Here is a 20,867-nt window from a genome sequence, read left to right on the forward strand (position 1 = left end):
ATCATACTCTCTTTACTGAGACTCTGAAGAATTTCAGCTTCTGAAGTCTTCAGACTCTGAACTCCAGAATCTGGACTTCCTTGCTTCTGATAGGTTTTATAAGTGGAAAAGGTGGGGGTTACTTTTTGTACACTAGTCCCACTAATAAAACAGTTACTCTGATGGTTTGTCTAACGTGGTTTATAACTGTTGGGTATTAAGTGTTGGGCAATGATATATTTGCTTGAATTTCAAATGTTTTGAACAAAAACACTTAGACACAAACACACTTCTCACTTCCTACACTTTCTGATTTCAAACATTCTCTCTCTCTCTCTCTCTCTCTCTCTCTCTCTCTCTCTCTCTCTCTCTCTCTTAAAAACTCCATTTTCGTAAAAATCATTAGAACCTTAAACCTTCAACATGGCCGGTTCAAGTTCAACGTCAAATGTTGCTATGGAAGTAGAATATGGAAATCCACTATTCATCAAACCTAAAACCATGCCTACTCCAAAAGAAGAATTGAAGTTGATCATAGAAAGTGGGTTGGACTTCGAGGCACTCAAGAGGAATGGGTGTGATCTTCCACCATTTATTAACACTCTAGAATGGATTCCATACCTTAAGATGTTACATGGTCCTTCTTATGCTAAATTAGTAAAGGATTTTATGGGTAAGGGCGGAGGTGTATGATCAAGAAGTTGCGAAGAAGGAAGAACTTCAGAAGATTGCTAAAGATAAAGCTAATAAGGGCAAGACAAGAACTGAGATGGGTTTGGATGATTTCAAAGGTACTGAGATTAGGTCTACAGTGATGGGAATCACGGTCACCATCACCGAGGAAGTTGTTGCAAAAGTTGTCAGATGCATAAGTCATGGAATGTTCGTGGTGAACACAAACAAGAAAAGTGATTGGGCTGTTTGGATCTTTCAAACTCTGCATGCTGATAGACCATCTGATAAAAATAATGATGGATGAAATTAGCAAGTGCACCAAATCGTAACGATTAATAAAGTAGTAAGTTTATCATCTCCACAGAGATTGTCGTTCGACTTAGCAATTAGCAAAACTTGTTTAGAGAGTAAATAGAAAAGAAATTAAAAGAGGGTTGCAGGGTTTAATTGCCCTGCCCAATGTGAGTTTAGGTTTATGACTTAGAGAGTTTACGACGATTAGGGAATCCTTGAATCCTCAATTCCATCTTTGTCAGAATTAACTTAGTAAAACAAAAATTATGTGGTATCTACTGATGATTATGAAACTAGTTTCTAAACACCATTAGCCCTTATGAAAACATGTGCTACAAGTTAACCTAGTTAAAATTGCGGCGTTCCCGAAAGGAAGAATTAGAAATCCCGAGGTTTCATACATAACTTTCATTAATGATAATTAAAACATAAGCAATTAGTACTACCAAGAACAGAGAAAGAATTTCAGGTTGTTAATCCTACTAATCTACTATGGATCAATTTTCAAGATCATAGATACAAATTCTCAATTGAAAAAGCATTAAGAACAGGCAAGTACAAATTAAATCGAACACAAGAATAGCATAATTGAATGAAAACTTTATTAATTGAATCCAACAAATAAGAAGGGGTTTATCTTGGAACCCTAATCAAAGAGGTTTAGTTGCACATGGCTACAAACATTATTACAGAATAATAGTAAAACATACCCTAGAGAGAGCAAGAGAAGGATGGAGATTCCCTGCCTTGGAACTCTGTTTCTTGACCCTTGCCTTGAACCATTGGCTTTCTAAATAAATAAAAGTGTGTACAAGGGTCTCTATTTATAACATATGATTACTTAGAGTTTAAGAGAAGAAAACTGGGTTGTTTTCCAGCGACCCAGCTTGAAAAACAAGCAAAGGGGAATTTTTGCACGCAGGGATGCGTAGGTGCATATGAGAGAGTTGCAAGTGCACATGGGACAGTAGCCAAGACTGTAACACGGGAAAGTGCGTATGAGGCAACCCCTCATGTGCAAATTCTTGCGTTTTCGTCCCATTTTTTTTATCGTTCTTCCATCTGGAAGCTCCTATGAACTTGAAATGAATTTTCTTCATCTTTTATTGTCTTTAAAAACCTTCTAAAAACCATTGGTCTTCAAACTTCGTATCCTTTATCCATCATGTGATGTCTTGATTTGTCGATTTACATGATTCCTCACTACAAAACTCTTTAAACAGCTATGAAGTTGCATGATTTAGGATAAGGTTTAATCAGACTCTGATGAGCCTAGCCAAGCTATAACCATGCTTTGATATGTTGTTTTTTTTATGAATTTAATTAACCTGGATAATACTTAGGGGGAGCATACAAACCTCACCCTCTGCACTATCAGACTCAAGGAGAGCTTACAAACCTCAGACCATGAAGTAAACTTGTTGATAACATGCAAAATACACTATCTAAATAGTTTGTTTTTCAGTTATTTTAGAGTTAGCTATTGTGTTTTGCACGATTACTGCCTGGTATTTTGATGAGTTTCAGAAACATAGGGTTTGAAAAGCAAAGGTGAAGAAAAATGAGGGAAAGAAAGAAATCATGACCGGCGTCACAAGCCCAACAAGACTTGGCAATTTTTCTGTTGGAGAATTAGATAATAAAAACATGGTCAAATACCACGTTTGGTCCTTTTAGTTTGACAGAATTCTCAAGTTAGTCCTTTAAGTTTCAAAAGTTTCAAACATGTCCTTTTAGTTGATAAACTATTTCACTGTTACTCCTGCTGTCAGTTAATAATTAACTACTGATGTAGCCGTTAAGTTGTTGACTTGGATCAAAAAACTGCCATTTGAAAGCTCTAGGGTGTCAAAGCGTTACATTTAATCGGCACAAATGATCATTCTAGCACTATAAATGCCGTTTAATAGTGCTAGACAAACATTTGTTGCTGTAAATAACTGTCTTTCTAGCACTATAAATGATCATTTGTGATCATTAAAAGTAGCGTTTTGACACCCTCGAGCTTTTAAAAGATAACATTTTGATCCAAGTCAACAACTTAACGGTTACATCAATATCAGTTAAATGTAGATTGACAGCATGGGTAACAGTGAAATAGTTTAACAATTAAAAGGACCTATTTGAAACTTTTGAAACTTAAATGACTAACTTGGAAATTCTGTCAAACTAAAAGGGCCTAATTGAAACTTTCAAAACTTTAAGGACTAACTTGGGAATTCTGTTTAACTAAAAGGACCAAAAGTGGTATTTGGCCTAAAAACACATTGAGATTCCTTAAAAAAAAAAAAAAATTGAGACACTCATGGTAAAGAACCCTAGTCCCTAGTCACCGCTGAATTTTATAATTTGAGAACCAAGCTACCGTAATTTAGAATATGAAATTCTGCGTAATACTTTCAATTGAATTTGGAGTTTTCATGTTTTATTAATATTATTTTTTTTAAGCCAAAAAGAAAATAAATTAAAAATGTCACAGGAAGTACAAGACTGGGGACATGTACCTGACCCTGTAAACCACAAAAACACAACCCATAACGGGTGATACAACGATTCAGTACATAAGTGATATAAAAAGAAGAAACCATTACCATATATTCCATTAAATTTCCATTACCATTTACGGTTGCCATTCCTTTATTTCAATTCCAATTGTCTTCTTGGTGCTACACCTGTTTGCTTCAATTTCAATTGATAATTGTTGCAATTCCTTTATTATATACATATTTTGGATTGAATTCATTTTATTCCACAATACTCGCTGTGAGTTCAATCAGTGAGTGTTTGCACCTTTATTTTCATTCCAATTGCATTGTTATTGTGCGCTGTTCCGCTTACTTCCGATTGATTGTCGTGGCTTTCTTGCTTTTTCTTAATTAAAGTTGGGGTTAATGGTGTTTTACCCCCTGTAATATAGGTCCTTTTCGGTTTTACACCCTGTAAAATATTTTTTTTGATTTATCGCCCTATAAAATATTTTTGTTTTGATTTACCCCCTAATAGGTCATTCAAAAACCAGAATTTCTGAAGAAAAAAATAAAAAATTGGTTTTTGAATGACCTATTAGGGGGTTAAATCAAAACAAAAATATTTTACAGGGGGTAAATCAAAAAAAATATTTTACAAGGTGTAAAACTGGAAATGATCTATATTACAGGGGGTAAAGCACTATTAACCCTTAAAGTTGCTAACTGTGAGCAGGTTTGGTTTCTCTTTTTTTATTTTATTTTGCTGTTTAATATGAATTTAGTAATTTTAGTGCATAATTTAATTATGAGCGAGTAGTTTTAATTGAGTCCAAAACGAGGGACCATCGTACCGATGTAACTCATGTAAATTGCACGCCTTTTTATTGCAACGAGAATTTAAATATATGTTTGGAAAAATTCTGGTTTGCAATTTAAAAAAAGTCTACTACGAAAGTAGAGACACCGAGATATCGTTTACGCATCGAAAGAGTGAAAATGACATCCGACTTAAAAAGATTCAGATTTTTAATTGAAAAAGTTAAAGCGAAAGCACTTCTTTTCTTTTAAGAATTTACTGTATCAAGAAAAGGGAATTAGTGAATTTTTAAGCTTGTAATTATACACTACAAAAGTAGGGAGTTACGCGTCTAAAAATTCCAACAACGTATTGCGAAAACTAACGGAGTTTCTTGTTCAATATTTTCTACAAAAGTTTTATTTCTCTCGTTACTATTTAATTAGCGCAAAAATTACTCGAGTGATGGAGGTCGACGGAAACTGTCGTTTTGGTCTCTCTTTATCAAATATTTATAATATTTTCTTTTATGTGTGAAACCCATCTGTTTTGAATTTTTGCCTTAGATAAACAAAGAAACAACAAGAAGCAGTACTTGTTAAATTGGTCTCTGTGGATACAATATTTTTTATACTAAAACCGACACAACCGTACACTTGCGGCCTGTCACTTGTTAATTAGATTAACAACAATTGTTTTAAGTACCTGTGTTTGTCATCATAAAAAATGGAGAGATTGTAGAAACAAAATTGGATTTGTACAATGCATATGAAGTTTTGATGATAACAAAGTATTAAAGAACAATTGGATATGCTAATACATGTTTAAGTGTGCATGACCATAGATTAAAATTTATCACGGTCCGAACATATATGAAGAGTATCTGAAGCAGAAGAGAAGCTAAAGTCATGGATAAGATTCTGAAGAAGCTTGACTTGACTCTAAAGGTCACTATACTCTGAAGGATATATGTGAACACGTCAGACTTTGTCTTCTTCTGAACTTGTCTCTATCAGACTCAGATAGTACAATTTGTCTTCTTCTGATCGTGTGCAGATGCAAACAAAGAACTTTAAGGACAATTGGAATGAATGAATAATTCCTCTTTCTGCAATTTCAAATGTCATTTCAACGACATTTACCAAATCAAGGAACATTCCAACGTCTTGATGTGAAAGCTTCTCAAAGACTCTTAATGCGCTAGCACTCTCCAACGTCTCTTTAATCCTCCCTATATAAGGACTTGACTCTGAAGGTCACTGTACTCTGACGGATATATAGAAGACTCTGATGAACACGTCAAACTTTGTCTTCTTATGAACTTGTCTCTATCAGACTCATATAGTACAATTTGTCTTCTTCTAATCGCGTGCAGATGCAAACAAAGAACTTTAAGGACAATTGTAATGAATGAATAATTCCTCTTTTTGCAAAGAAATTTCAAATGTCATCTCAATGACATTTACAAAATCAAGGAACGTTCCAACGTCTTGATTTGAAAGCTTCTCAAAGACTCCTGTGTTTGGTAGAGAAGAAAAAGGAGAGAGAGAAGTTGAAGAGAGAGAAATAGGAGAGAAGTCCTACATTTCTCTTGTTTGGTTGTGGTGAGAAAGAGAGAAGAGAGAGTTAAAATCTGTGGGGCCCACTGATTTTTGAGTCTTCTCATGGATGAGAAGAAACAGGCGACAAAGTTGCATTTTTTGCAATTTTCCAATTATACCCTCCATTGCATCAAGAAAAGACAAAAACGTAAATTTATAACTGAATGGTTATGCACTTGTGCTATCATGTAGGTGAAGTTAATTGCACTTTTAATTAATTTCATAGTAAAAAATCCTCAAAATAAATTTACTTCGCAACAAAAATAATGTGAACCACACTTCCGTATTAAAAAATTAACTTATTTTCTTACGTACAATAAAAAAATTAACCACACTTCCGTACTATAACTTAATAAAAAAATTATTCATTTTTTAATTAATTCAATGAAGTTGATAAAAAAATGTATTACAGGTAATATAAATTATTTTTTCCATAAAAGGGAGCATAAATTATGTTTTTCTACTCCAAACAATTATTTAGTTTCTTTTTATTGTGTTTAAGGGCATTTTTGTCCTTTAAAAGCAATTACATTATTCTCTCTCTTCTATCTCTCTTATCTTTCTCTTCTACCAAACATTACATCAAATCTACTCAATCTCTCACCTTTTTCTCTCTTCTCAAACTCTCTCTTACCAACTTCTCTCTTCACAATTTCTCTTCGTAACCAAACACACCCTTAATGCGCTAGTACTCTCCAACGTCTCTTTAATCCTCCCTATATAAGGAGTTGAAGACTTGAAGAACATAACAAGACTATTCTATTCTCTGATTGTATATCACGTGTAAATATCAAACAATCTCTCTCTGGTGTATGTGTGTGGGAGACTCCTCTCTCTCTCTCTCTAAGATTAGTTGGATTGACTCAATGTGAGCTACGTTTATTGCAACAACAAAATTACCTTTTGTTTAGTACTTGAATTATTTGGAACGATAAAAGCTGCAGCAATTGAATGGTATACAAATAATACCAGAACTTGAAATACTTCTATTTCATTATGACTATGCAAGTTTCTCTGTTAAGTGATTACATAAATGCCATGAAAATCAAGGAGCACTGTGATATGTTTTTATGTACATTGTAATTAAAATCAGAAAATTTATTAGGCGCTTAGCTATGATGGCAATAGTAAATAATTGTAGTGAACAAATTTGCAAGAAAGATTTTCAAAGTAAATTGAAATACCTTGTTAAAGTAAATGCATGCATGCAGCATCACATCATGTGACACATTAGCAGCAATGAAGCCTTAAGCTAAACACAAGAAAACATTAAATGATAATGCTTTAAATATTCAAAGGGAAAGAAACGAAACATCATACCATGTTGAAAAAGCTATTGACTCCACGAATTAGGGTAGTAGAAAACTCATAAATACAAAATAGAAAACCCATCTTGCATGTTTTATGGATTCAAACCTTACGTAGTTTTCAAGAAATATATCGGCGTGCTAGATTCTTAGTTATAATGATGCAACTTTAGCTTGTTCCGAGTCCACAAATTGCTTGTTTATCCAACAAATTGTTGAATTCCTTTATTTGCAACTTCAATGCAAATCTTGTATAATAAGTTTGCAAGAGCTCTCGATCTTGTTGTTCAACCTTTTGCCAAACTGATTCGGTGAACTCATGCTCTATTTTTTGCTTAATTTTGTGGTGTGATCGTTACTTCTTTTAGGCTCATATACAATTGTATGAATTGTTCTATAAGATTTTCCAACTGCTCAAACATCTTGATAAGTTACACAACAAATTAAGGAAACAATAAGTTACATATCAAGATGTTGAGCATGTGAAAAATCCCAGAGTGATGCATATAATTGTATGTGAGCCTAAAAGAAGTAGTGAACACACTACAAAATAAAGCAAAAATAGAGTTTGAATTTATTGACCAATTTGACAAAAACATGAAAAGTAAAACTATGAGTTATTCAAAGCTTATTATACAAGATTGGCATTGAAGCAACAAAAGAGGAATTCAACAAATTGTTGGATAAACAAAAGCAATTAATAGACTCATAATTAACCAAAGTTGCATCACTACCTATCTCTAATGGATTTCATTATCATGTTGTATCATCACTACCTACGCCTAATGGAACATATATCCTGCTATAATTAAGAACAGTAATACTGCTTCCTTTGATTGTCAAGGAGCAACCTCGTCTTTTTCCCTGCATATCCATTATGGAGAGAAGATCAGATATGTTTTGCTATGCAAAACCTTTTAGTTTAATCCTAATAAAAAGAGTTAAACTATGCAAGTAGAGAAACAAGTAACAACATCAATTGTACCTAAAAAAAACAGTTGGCGCAATTTCATTCAATGGATTTGAGTTGGTCGCTCTTGTTTTTGCGTATAATCAAAATAGATACGTATTAAAAAAACTAAGTTTACTTAAAATCAAACACGTAGAAACCTTTAATGAAATTGAGTTTCATACAAATTAACAACAATGACGGTAGAAAACACAACACGGATAGGAAACCCTAATTGCTAAACAAGAAACTTACACATTCTTGTGAAACAACGGTGCGACTCGGATTGCGGAGGAGGGAAAATACGGCGGCAGCGGTTGGGACGGTGGAAGAACAACATGGCTTAATTCATCCCTGACGCGCCATGTATGACAGAGAAAGGAGCGGCGATGTCTAAAGAAACCTAACAAAATAATTGTTTTTCTTTCATTAGAAAACTAGACCCTGACCCGTGCGATGCACGGGTTTATTTCGATTTTCATATATAAACATCAGATTGATTATATTATTAGTTTTTTTTAGCAAAGATTATATTATTAGTTGTCGACATGTTTAAATGTATTATGTATAACATTTCAATAAAGACTACAATGAGCAAATTAAATAGTTCAAATTACACATCAAAGGAAAAAAAGTTATTGTATAAAGGGGAAGAAATGGATGAAAACCGCAGACTTTTGGGTTTAGATTGCGAAGGAGAAAAAATGGTTCAAAACCGTTTGGAAAGAAAGGAAAAAAAATTTTTGAAAAGGGAGTTTAATATTGGATATCATGTAGTGGAAGGCAAATGATAACACAAAAACAGCAAGTGGCTTGGTGGTCAACATGCGATGCACGGGTTTTTGTAGAGTTTCATATATAAAATATCAAATTGGCTATACTATTAATCGTAGAGTTACATTTAAACTCAGAAACAATCAAACTAAGTGACAATTGAGAGTGATCGACATGCACAATCTCAAAGAAGCAAATTAACAACATTTAGTTTGCATCAACAAAAATGAATATAGAAATCAACAAAAATGAATATAAAATCAAAGTCATTACTTTGCCAAAACAAAGTAATGTTATAGTCTACTGTAGTGATTTTTGCAAATAAAAATTCTGAACAAAAACTTCATGTAATATAATACCTTCATGTAATATAATACAGGAAAAAGTGAAGTTTCTAATGAAAAATTTTATCATATGGATCAGTCAAATTATCTACAATTTTAAAGATTCAACTTTAATATCGTAACACGTAGTTAGCGTACACCAAAAAAATATGAAAAAGAACTACTATCAATAAAGTTACTAAAAAATAACTGCTATGAGAGAGGTAACCGCTATAGGGCAGCTGGGGCTTTAAAAAAAATATTTTAGTCATGTATTTCATTTTTGGAAGCAACAATATTTCAACAAAAAGAGAATGGCATAGTGGCTATAGTTGTAAAGTGTAAGCATATGGTACCTGGTTTGATTCTTGCAAACTCTTTTTTTATAAAAATTACTCAGACCCACCGAAAAAGGCGGGATCAGAATTAGGGCAAACCTTTCAGAACTGTTTAACATTTATATATATTAAGATTAAGATATGTGTTTTTGAATGGAAAAACAATATGTGTTAATTATAGTGTAATATCATGGGCCTAAAAAGGTCAACTCAAATATCTTATGGACAGTCTAGCAGCTATCGATTTTTATTTTATTTTACTATTTCTTCCTGCCTTTTTCTTAGGTGCTCTATTTAATTATAAAATTACACTCATGTTTGTATTAAATAATCCTCAGTGTCTTTTAGATTTTCAGACTATATAACTTTTCCCTCACACCTATATATACCTTCACGCACTAATTTTCTCACTCTAGTTGCTTAATTAATACCAATACCTAGTCTTGTTGCCTAATTATATACCAAATCTTGTAAAAAATAAAGGAGATGAGTAGAACAATAGCTCGTTAACAAAGGAGATGAGGAGAAGAATAGTTCGTTAACACAAGTTAAAGGGAGAAGAGAGAAAGAGTTCTCGACAATTCAATAGAACTCTTTGGTGTGGGAAAAATGTACTATGTGAGTTCTCTATTTATAGAGAAAATTCACAACTAAGTGAGAAACTTTGGGAACAAGTAATACATTACTTTGGGATTAAGTAATTAACATATTAAATCTAATACAAAAATATCTCAATGAGTACCAAAATATATTATATTGAGTTCAAAAATATATTATATTATGTATATTTCAGATCAGACACTAAAATATATTAGATTGCATACCAAAATATTTCAGATTGTGTTCTAAAATATTCTAGATTGCGTTCAAAAATATTTTAGCGAGGACTAAGAAAACACTTTCTAATAATGATTAAATTAATTATTTAATTTAACATTTCCAAATAATATATATAGCAAATAATATATATATTCTCTTTACTGATTACTTCGTTTACATAATTATGCACCCCCTTTTAAAGGTACACACCCACTATATAAACACTACTAATGTGTGTGTTCCATCCGATGTAGGACTTCCACTTTTTTCAATTCACACAACACTAGTTCTACCCAACGTGAGAATTTGTGTTTAGTCTTTTAACTCAATTTCCACAGTATGTTCCTACAAAAAAAAACTAATGTAAAAAACATAAATGAAAATGAGAATTTAAAGAGACATAATACAAATCGCCAAGAATTGAACACATTTTATTATTTGATCAAAAATTCTCAATACATTTAAATTAAAATAATATTTATTACAACAAATTATTTGATCAAGAATTTATAAGAATCAACTATTTTTTTTTATTGTTGTTTATATGGAAATTACTTTTGTGATAAATAAATTTGAGGAATCGAAAACATTTAAATTGATTTTGCATCTCAAAATGCTTGAAGAAACCGCGTTCTCAATGTTGATCTATATATCCTATTTTTATTATGTGTACTTGCAAAAGTACGGTAAGGATTCTAGGGCTAAGAATCGTACGCTAGGGTTTTGGACTGATGATTAGATGCCTTGAGAATGCTCTCAAGAGTAGTATTTATAGCCTGCCATGGGCTTGGGTTTCGGTTGCTTGGTCCCCAAGCAACAGGGGTATTTGTGTATTTTGAGCTTTTTAGGCGTCCTCTAGAGACTTCTAGAAGTTTAATGAGGCGGCGCCCTTTAGGGGGCGCGCCAGGACTCAGGAATCCTTCTGGAGGGCGCCCAGGCCTTTCCGGAGGGCGCCCAGGCCCTTCTGGAGGGCTCAGAGCCTTCTTTGGAGGGCTTTACGCTTTTAGGAATATGATGACGGTCCACAGCCCCCCAAGCACGAGTCTTGGGACAAGGCGAAGTGATGATGTCGTGCGAAGAGTCTTTCTGGGATTATTTGATTCATCTAGGAATATGATGACGGTCCATTATGGTTGGGTTATTTTAGACACGTTTCATATGTCTACGTATCGTTTTACTTAGCTTTGTTGGGTTTGGTTTGGCCCCCCAAACTTTTTTTCATTTTGTTATTCTATTTTATTAATAATACATAGGATGTGGTGCATTTGGCACACAAAGTTTTGGGATGTCAGCATAGTTGGGATTTCAAAACATTTTATTATGATAACTTGGGTGCCAACATAGTTGAGAAGTCGACTACCATAATTAATGTGGGTTGCATTTATCATTTATCAAGAAAAAATATGAAGTATTATTTAAGGGGTCTTTCTCTCAGACCTGGCCTAATGCCCATAAAATGATAGGAACGGCTTTGGGCTTGAACCAATGGGTTTTGATATCATACAAAATGGAAAATTGCTCTTCTCCTTTTCAAAATTGCTCATTCTTTTTACTCAGTAGTTAACTCACACAATCACTTTTAAGATTGGTTGAACTGATTTAAAAAGTGAATGAACTGATCTAAAAAGTGACAGTGAGTTAACTACAGCTGAAAAATGTCAAATGTGGGTTAACTCCCACTGGGTTAAGGGAATGAACAACTTTAAAAGGGATAAGAACAATTTTCAACAAAATGATTATAAGTCGTTATTAAAACATTAGATTAATTTGATTCCATGCATTCTCTTGGTTAAAACCTACCAGAGTTTGCAAGAGACATATCAGCTGGCTGGATTCTCAGTTATAGTGGGGATATGTGTTCAATTAGAACTAGGCAGAGATGATACAACATGATAATGTAAATATGAAATCCATTAGAGGTAGATAGTGATGCACCTAATCACTATTAAAATTATCTTTGTATTGAATTACAACTAATCACATGCATTTTTTTCTTTTGAATGGATCGAACCAGATGATTTGGTCTCTTAAAAATATGATACTTATAAAATCTCATTTTCCAACAAAAAATTGAGTGCTTCATCAATTTAGTCTTGTACAATTTGATTCTTGAAATTAATAAAACATGTATGAAATTGAAGATCTATGATATAAAATATTCAAATTAAATTGGGCATTTATTTAAATCATCAGTCATTTTATGCATTGTATCGAATATGAATGCAATACAAGACTAACCAACATAATGAAGGCACTCTTCCCCTCCCTTGGAGGGTCAAATTAGTTTCCCCTAATATTTACTTAAGACACGTGCAAAGAGGTAAATAAATTAAACTAAATATAGATATTCCCCTTTGATCTTACATCCAGATCCATGGCATATTTACAGACATAAACCAACAAACATTAAGGTTTCAAAGACAACATCAAATATGCTTAACTGAGCTGAAGTAACTTTTTCCACCCCTAAATTTACTTTGGATGTGCATATCTGAGAAAACGCAATTTCTTGGCGTAACTCTGAACAAATTATGTCATCCAGAAGTACATTTCAGAAACGGGCGAGGAAAGTTGCGTGCTAACTCTAACTCAGCTGCTTGCGGAAGGCCCGAAGTACATGCAAATTGGTGGATTAATCCTCAAAATAGAGAGAACTGCTGAAGGAATAGTCCATATTCCATCACCACATATCAAACCAGAAGCAACGGCTCCAGCATAGTCTTCTGCATCTTTTCGATTCAATTGTTCCCACACAAACAATATCACAGTTCCGATAAACATATCAACTGCAAAGTAAGCACCAATGTAGAAAGGAACTGCCATTGCCATTGGAATAGGAATGTATTGTGAGTATTTCTTTGGAGTCACGTCCCTTAAAAGATTGATGGCCAATGCCGCCGCGAAGAAACCGCCACACATTTCCATGCAATACTTTGGAAGCTCTGAGAACCCCTCAACGCCAAGAATGGCCATTTCCCTGAATATAACGGCGTATGGTGCTTTGTAAGGGCCATCGGGCGATCCAATATCAAAGGCAGTCCAGAACATCCAGAATGTGAGGGGAGCAATTATACAGCCCATAGCTGTTCCTATCAACTGACTCACGAACATGGATTTGGCTGATGAGAGGGTTAGGTAACCGGTCTTGAAATCTTGCATGAGATCGGCTGCGGTAGCAACAATGGACATCATGACAGCACAAGATGCTACACCGGCAATTACACCACCGTTTGTACCAACTGCTGCCGCAATGATGAAAAGACCGATTTTACCGTACGTGGATGCCAAACTCCAGTCTGTGAGCCCTGTGCCGTATGAGTTGCAAAAGGCTAAGGCAGGGGCAAGGACGTAAGAGCACAGAACCAAGTACCATTTGAGAGGAGGGAAAATAATTGGTATTACTGTGATGGCTATCGCCGCCAAACCCACATATCCAGAGGCTGCAATCCAGCTTGGTATCCCATCCTTCAAAAATATTTCATTCCTCTTCTTTTCTTCTAAATGCAGTTCAGAATTATCACCATCTGAGATCAGGAATATGGAGAATAAAATCAAATTAACTTTTATGTTCAGAATTTGATTACAATAAAAAAAAGTTAAAGAAATCATGCTTATCAAAAGAAATATTTCAAATGTAGTTGATTTTACTCACCAAGAACCTCTGTCACAACGGGAAGGCTGTTCTGTTTGGATCTTGTCCTCCACATCTCCCTAACGGTTATCATTATAATCTTCACAAGATTGTAAATACCGTCCCCTAAAATAAGGGCAATAGATATAAATACCTGCACAAAACATGACAAGGATATTGTGCGTATCAATCACATTATGACAGTAATATTTAATATCTCAGTATTGATGCTGGTCTAACATTATTTTATTTTTTTTTTACAATTTATGATATGTTATTAGCTATTTCCTTTGTTGGACTATAAAGTTAAAACACAGAAGAAGATAAATATCATATACTTCAATTGATAGTTAGAGGTGATAGGTGGTGGTTTTTGGGATGTCAAAAATTTTCATGTGATGCTTCAGCCCTCTAATTTCGTTTAAAAAAAAAAAATTGATAATTGGAAGACTTAATTGCAGTTTTGGTACCCTTGATTTGATTCACTCACAAAATTGGTCCCCCTTTTTAAAATCCAGTTTTTTTTTGTCTCTCACAGATTTTTGGACCTAAAAGTGGTGATGTAGCAAGTCTTATTGAGTTTATAAATAAACCCGGATTATTCCACATCAGTAAGTTTTATGCCACGTCAACAAAAACTTACCGCATTACTTTTTGGGTAAAAAATCTGACTATTTGAGTGAGGGACCAAAAAACTGGATTTTAAAAAGGGGACCAATTATAAAAGCGAGTGAAAGTAAGGAGACCAAACAGCAATTAAGCCTAATTGGAATTAAAACATTATATCATTTTCAAATTTACACTTGCATTTCATACAAAATAACAAGGCTTTACTCCTTATATTCTTGGCACAGAGCTACAGGTATGGATCACAAGTAGTGTTGGCATGAAGATAAAAAAAGGCTTAATTGCACTTTTGGCCCCCTATCTTTCCAAAACTTGCGGTTACAACCCCCCTAACTAATTTAAATACAAAACAGCCCCCTAAGTATTGAATCTTTGGCAGTTTTGGCCCCCCAAAAAATTAAAAAAATTAAAAAAAATTGATGTTCTACAAAATAACTTGCTTTGCCATACCTTGTATCCATAAAGACCTTTGAAATCATTGTTACCAAGGTCAGCTGGATACCAGTCCCCGGCATGCTTTGAGACGAAAGGCCACAGGAAACCCCATGATATAATTGCTCCAAGGAGAACTGAGCAATTGACTATATGAGGACAGATAAGACCACATCCAACATAAGTTGGACTGAAGTCAAAGTAGAATCTGCATAAAAAGAATGCAATGTTAGTACCTGGAAATTAAGTACACATCAGACACGCCACTTGCTACTAAAGAATAAATATCTATTCAGTACAGAAAAATTTGTCAAGGTATTAATGAAGAAATGTTCGTTGTAAGATGCAGCTAAAAGGGCAGTTAAGAAATAGAAACCATCACAAAGTAAAACCTAAAGCAAATGAATAGAATTAAGAAAAATGAATAGAGTATTAGGGGAAGTTGTTGCCACTTGTAATGCATTGCACCCCACCAGCAAAAGTTTAGAGGGTTGTAGAGTCACTACAAATGGACAATAGAGGTTCTTAGAAATTTGGCTTGGTGCTTACTAAACCCTAAAAAACCGATTTGTAAGATGTGAACTGCCTAAATTTTATAAGTCAATGTGAGGCTCTCAACACAACTTCTCACCTCATGATTCCGCACACATAGGACTCAGCATCTTAAGCATGGACTAAAGCAAGTGGAATAACAGGGATCCCCACACACACCCTCATGCTTGGAATTTTGAATAATGGACAAATCCATCTACAATAACAGAGATATTTTCCCAATAATGGATCTGACCATCTAGCATCATCGTAGAATTTATGTTTCCAGTCATACTCAACCCTACAAAATCAGTTTACAAGGTCAGGACTGCTCAAACCTTATGAAAACTACCTAGGTTATGCCTTTAAGGTGGCACTCCCAACACATATGACACCATTAATACTATGTAGTATGTATATCGGCATTATATTATGTATGTCAGTCATTCAATGCTTGTGGTATCTGTTGCCTTTTCTCAGAGGGTGATTAATAAACTTTAACCATCTCCAAACAATTTTAGAAAGAGTCAAAAGCAGCAAACCCATTGATTTGGAAATCTACAATGATATTTGAGTTGGTCAAGGCCAAATTGCAATGTATAAAGAAGCTTCACATCACTTAATAACCCCTTTCTGTTCTTTTCTCCTAATTCTATCTAACTATAGTGTTCATGTGAATGCCCGGGAATTGTGTTCATGTGAATGCCCGGTAATTAACTAGTCTGAGACAAGCGCAGGCCACGTTCAAACAATAGATATAATTTTATCTTGCTCATGATATGAAACCCAATTTGGATCTGCCACTCTCCCTCAATTTGTAACAACATGCAACTATTCTAAGACATTCATGTGACCATAGAAATTCAACCCTCGCGTTTGTATTATGGTGGTGGCTAAGGGTTGAATTCTATCACCAATAGAAGAAATTATGACTCTCCCCACAATTTCTTGAGAAGGTTTAAAAATCTTTAATCATCATAATTAAGTTGTTTCAGTATTTTCAAGTGCATAGAGATTTCACCACGAGCATAAGTAATTGTATTTATTCATTGATTAAGTTTGAGGTTATATTCAGGCATAAGGACTTGTTGAGACTTATAGGAAGAGCTTATGAAAACAACTTATAGTTTATATGAAAACAGTTTGACTTTATTATATCTTTTGTTATAGATATAGCTTATATATAAGCACTTGTATGATAAGTGATTTTACTATAAGCACTTCATTCAGCTGTTTATCCAAACAAAGTCTAAATTGAATTCAGATCAAGGAAGAGAAAGCCAAAAATAGCAGTCTTACGTGTTCTTAAATAGTGTCAAACCAAAGCTAGGAAAATTGTCAAATCCACACGAATCTCCAATACCACTGAAAAACCACTTAAAGCAACTCCAGAAGAAACTTATGCTTAAATACTTTCCAAGTTGCCGAACTTGGTTCCTGTAAGATTCTCATAACAAAAAAAAATAATAGTAAATAAACAAAATAGTAACAAAAACAATCTATTCATAAACAATAGGGTAAAAAGAATCCAAGGTGCACGATAAAAAAAGCTTTTAAGTGGTCAAATAAGTATACCCTGCAAGTTCTGCCCCCGTTTTTGTATGGAAACTGTTAATTAGCATTGCTGTGGCTGTTCCACTGGGATATGTAAGCTTATAATCCAAGACCATAACCTGAAATTGAATTCACAGATATTAAATAACATTGGCAAAGGAAGTGGTATATCATACATGCTCTATATAGAAAAGTCCCAAAGCATTAACCAAAATATGCACTCCCAACAATTCAACTATTATATTCACATGTGTCATCACTCATTAGATACACTACTAAAATGATTCCATTTTTTTTTTTAATAAAAACCTTATAGAAGATTTTTTTTAAATCATATGATTCCCCTTTAATCATAATTTTCCATCTAGTATTTAACACAGAAATGCTCATATTTTCACCCAGAACAGAAGCAATGCGTACGACTTGGACCATATATGCCTCCTCACAAGTTGGTGCTTTCGTCCAAAGTAAGAAATAAACAGGACGATGGGAGCATTGTGTTTGGCACATTAGACAATCAAACATTCATCAACAAGCTTATGTATGGTTTTGAAGAAAAGATCTAATAAAAACATTAAAAGCATTCCTATAGAATGTCAAACATTCAGCAATAAAACCTCACATGAAAGCTGATGAAGATTAGTACTCTCGTTTTATCCATGGTTGAAAAATAAACCTAAAGAAAGGAAAGAAATCTTGCAAATCCTATGTAATAAAAATGAACCAGAAAGATTACCTTACGAAGTGGCACAAGACTAAAAAGGCCAAGGAAACTGACAACAAACATGAAACCAATCATCCATCCCAAGCCTGGATTTTTAACATCTTCGGCTCTATTACCAGGATAATCCGGGCCAATGAGTTCATATGTTCTTTGATCCATTGCAATCAAGGATGAACCAAACCCCCCTGTCAACAATATCACGATCAGCACATTATGCAAATTGACAGGGAAAAACAAGTTCACCACTATCAGAAGCACTGAGAGGAAGTTAAACTAGATTGCTTAACTAGACTTCAGACAAAAATAGAATAAAATACATGCGTAACACTATAATAAAGTAAGCAGCCACATTTTAGCTTTCACTACGGTTTTCCTTTTGCATAGAAAGATTTTGAGTGTTTTAAAGCTCTTAAAAAGATAGTTTCCTAAGGAAACCAAACACAGATTTTGTCAATGAGGTGTCAGCTCAAAGGCAAGAGCCTTTTAAACTCGAGGGACAAAGTTCCAACTTCAGATATACTATAGATCTTCAATTTCGCATGCGGAGGTGTCAGCTTCATTTATTTATTTTTATGAGGAAAATAATACAGTTAGATTCATAACACATCAAACAAAGTTAAGAGTAAGACTACATTATACAGATGTGAATTATGTTGCATAAATAGCTAGGTGACAAATAAATGTCTTTTTTATGTTTGTTTTGTTAACTCTGCCTTTACTTTTAGAATCTCCACCTGGATTCATTTTTGTGAGATAAAATGTCCTTCTTGGCATACCCAAATTCGTAAAAAGGGTGCACAACAACAACAGAACTACATACAAATCAAATGAGTGTAGAGTGTAACTGAGTCCCTAATTTGTAAGCCCAAGCCACACATTGAAAAGACTCTAGTGAGAATAAACATAGCCGAAAAGCATATCTTACTAGTGTCACGAAAATTGGGGTCTTACTCATCCTTACAATTTGTAAGGAGAGGAGTGCCTCCTCTTTATAAACTTTTCTCAAGAATCCTATCTATCCGACGTGGGACTGAATCCACCCACTGAGTGTATTCTAAGGTAAGAGAGAGCTAATACATGAATTTACATATTAACCACCAACAATGTATTCTAAGGTAAATCAGCAGTGGGATTTGGGCCAACATATTAAGTCCTTGTAGGATCGCAGTAGAATCCTTTCCTTACCAATTGGACCAATCTACTTTAACATCCACACGAAAAAAACCAAGCTAATCAAAATAAATCAGAAAAAACAAAAAACAAGCTAACACCCATTGAGTCTCTCTTAATCCACCAGCCCAATGTCAGATACACTACAAAGCCGGATGTAGAGGAACCATTTTGGTCAAATCACATACATCCAAAAGAAAACTCAAACCAAACTAAACTAATTAAACTCAAATCACTAACCTGAATCATCTATAGTCAGTTTTACAATGCAGCAAGTTGTAAATCATTCTCATAACCCAACGTGCACTGTAAACTAAACCGTAGAGTGGTCAAATCACATACATCTACAAGAAACCCCTAGAGGGCTTGGTGGTGTATGTTTGGGACCTAAGAGTGTACTCCTTTCTAGGTCTCAGGTTCGAATCCCCAACATGCAAACAATTTATGTGTCGGGTCGGTTCATACAAAGCTTTGCTTAGGCTTCAATTGGTCCCACAAGATCTATGAAGCACAGACACAGATACGGACACAACGGACACGGACACCCCAACACCGATAATAATATTTGAGAAAAGGACATAATTTAGTGTAATCATAGGTGTCGGACAGCGACATGTGTCCGACACAGGAACACACCTACTCCAAGGAGTGTCCGGGCTTCATAGGCCAGGATTAGTCGGTCATTAAGCCAGACACCGAGGTCCCCAGGATTAGTCGGTCATTGAGCCAGATACCAATGCCCCCTCTGGATTAGTTGGTCATTGAGCCAGATACCGAATTTCCAAAAAAACAAACATACATCCACACAAAAACTAAAACCAATCTAATCAAACCAAATCACAAAAACAAGAAACACCCTTAAAGTCAAAACTGTAAATAAACAAATAAAAAAAAAAAATTACCACTGAAGGCAAGACCATAGCAAGCAACAACACAAGTCTGAATAACAGTATTCTCCTGTCTAGTAAAAGGCCTAGTAAAAATCCCCAACTTCATCAACAAACCAGTCCACGTTTTAACAAAGAAGAAACCGAGCAAACCAGCAGCAACGTTAAGAGAAGGAATAATCCCAACAGTGAGATTCAATTTATGTGTTATGATACAAAACAAACACCCCAAAACACCACTCACAACTAACCCTCTTATTGTTATTTGTTCTTTCCATTCAGGAACAGGTTCGGTTAGAAATTCACTCTTGTTTTCTTGTTCTTGATGTTGTATCAATGGTTCTGTTATGTCCATTGATGTTGTTTCTGTACCCATGTTTGAGGTGAATCTGAGATTGTGAATAGTGTTGTGATTTGTGAATAATAAATAATAACGGTGATAACAAGATGAGAAAGTGATGGATTTGGATTTTTGTTTTGGGAAGAGATGAGATGAAATGAAATTATTGGGTATGGGAGGAATTACGGGTGGAGGGAAGGGGGGGAAGGATATGACGAGGGATGAGGAAATTTTTGTGCTTGAATTTGTTATGAATCTGAAGATGGTGGTGTGTTCGGTTTGTTTTTTACTACTAATTTGCGTGAGTTAGTTGCGGAAATGGAATTATTAATTTTTATTTTTTTTATTTTTTGTTGTGAAATAAAAGTCTAGATAAGTTCTTAAAAAAAGGAAAAAGTTTAGATAAGTTAAACTTTGCGGTTTCATAGATCAAGTAAATATTACATTTTAGATTTAAGGGTAAACAGTGTTTTTCCTCTTATAATATACGCCATTTTTTGTTTTCCTTTATGAAATTTTTAGTTTGATTTACATTCTTTAACAAAAAAAAATCCACCTTCCTCCCTCTAACTCACCAAATGAGCTTATGTGGCGCTAATATGGCTTTTATTTTTATTATTTCTCTTTTTTTTCACTTGCCACGTGTAA

The 20,867-nt window shown here is 34.3% G+C and overlaps 2 protein-coding genes across 2 annotated transcripts; one reads left to right on the forward strand and one right to left on the reverse strand.

Annotated features, from left to right (window-relative positions):
- Positions 1 to 402: 402 nt before the first annotated feature.
- Positions 403 to 958, forward strand: LOC146905309 (uncharacterized). The gene is made up of 2 exons (XM_085728508.1): positions 403 to 554; positions 658 to 958. Exons 1-2 carry the CDS (start codon positions 403 to 405, stop codon positions 956 to 958), a joined length of 453 nt encoding a protein of 150 aa, XP_085584634.1.
- Positions 959 to 12,644: 11,686 nt separating this feature from the next.
- On the reverse strand, positions 12,645 to 20,477 carry LOC146905310 (putative metal-nicotianamine transporter YSL6). The gene is made up of 7 exons (XM_085730833.1): positions 19,895 to 20,477; positions 17,835 to 18,007; positions 17,120 to 17,217; positions 16,844 to 16,981; positions 15,032 to 15,221; positions 13,976 to 14,108; positions 12,645 to 13,847 (listed from the first exon to the last, which is right to left on the reverse strand). The coding sequence occupies exons 1-7, from the start codon at positions 20,253 to 20,255 to the stop codon at positions 12,913 to 12,915; spliced, it is 2,028 nt and encodes a 675-aa protein (XP_085586959.1). The 5' UTR covers positions 20,256 to 20,477; the 3' UTR covers positions 12,645 to 12,912.
- Positions 20,478 to 20,867: the final 390 nt, after the last annotated feature.

The sequence above is a fragment of the Medicago sativa genome, chromosome 7 (genome assembly GCF_051527215.1).
Source record: "Medicago sativa cultivar Bolivia chromosome 7, Bolivia_mono, whole genome shotgun sequence".
Lineage (NCBI taxonomy): Eukaryota > Viridiplantae > Streptophyta > Magnoliopsida > Fabales > Fabaceae > Medicago > Medicago sativa.

Coding starts and splice junctions, on each gene's coding strand:
- LOC146905309 (XM_085728508.1), top strand. CDS start 403: ATGGCCGGTTCAAGTTCAACGTCAAATGTTGCTATGGAAGTAGAATAT. Junction 555..657: donor GAGGCACTCAAGAGGAATGG/GTGTGATCTTCC, acceptor TTTATGGGTAAG/GGCGGAGGTGTATGATCAAG.
- LOC146905310 (XM_085730833.1), bottom strand. CDS start 20,255: ATGGGTACAGAAACAACATCAATGGACATAACAGAACCATTGATACAA. Junction 17,218..17,834: donor GTCTTGTGCCACTTCGTAAG/GTAATCTTTCTG, acceptor ATTCAATTTCAG/GTTATGGTCTTGGATTATAA. Junction 14,109..15,031: donor AAGGTCTTTATGGATACAAG/GTATGGCAAAGC, acceptor TGTTTTGTGCAG/GTATTTATATCTATTGCCCT.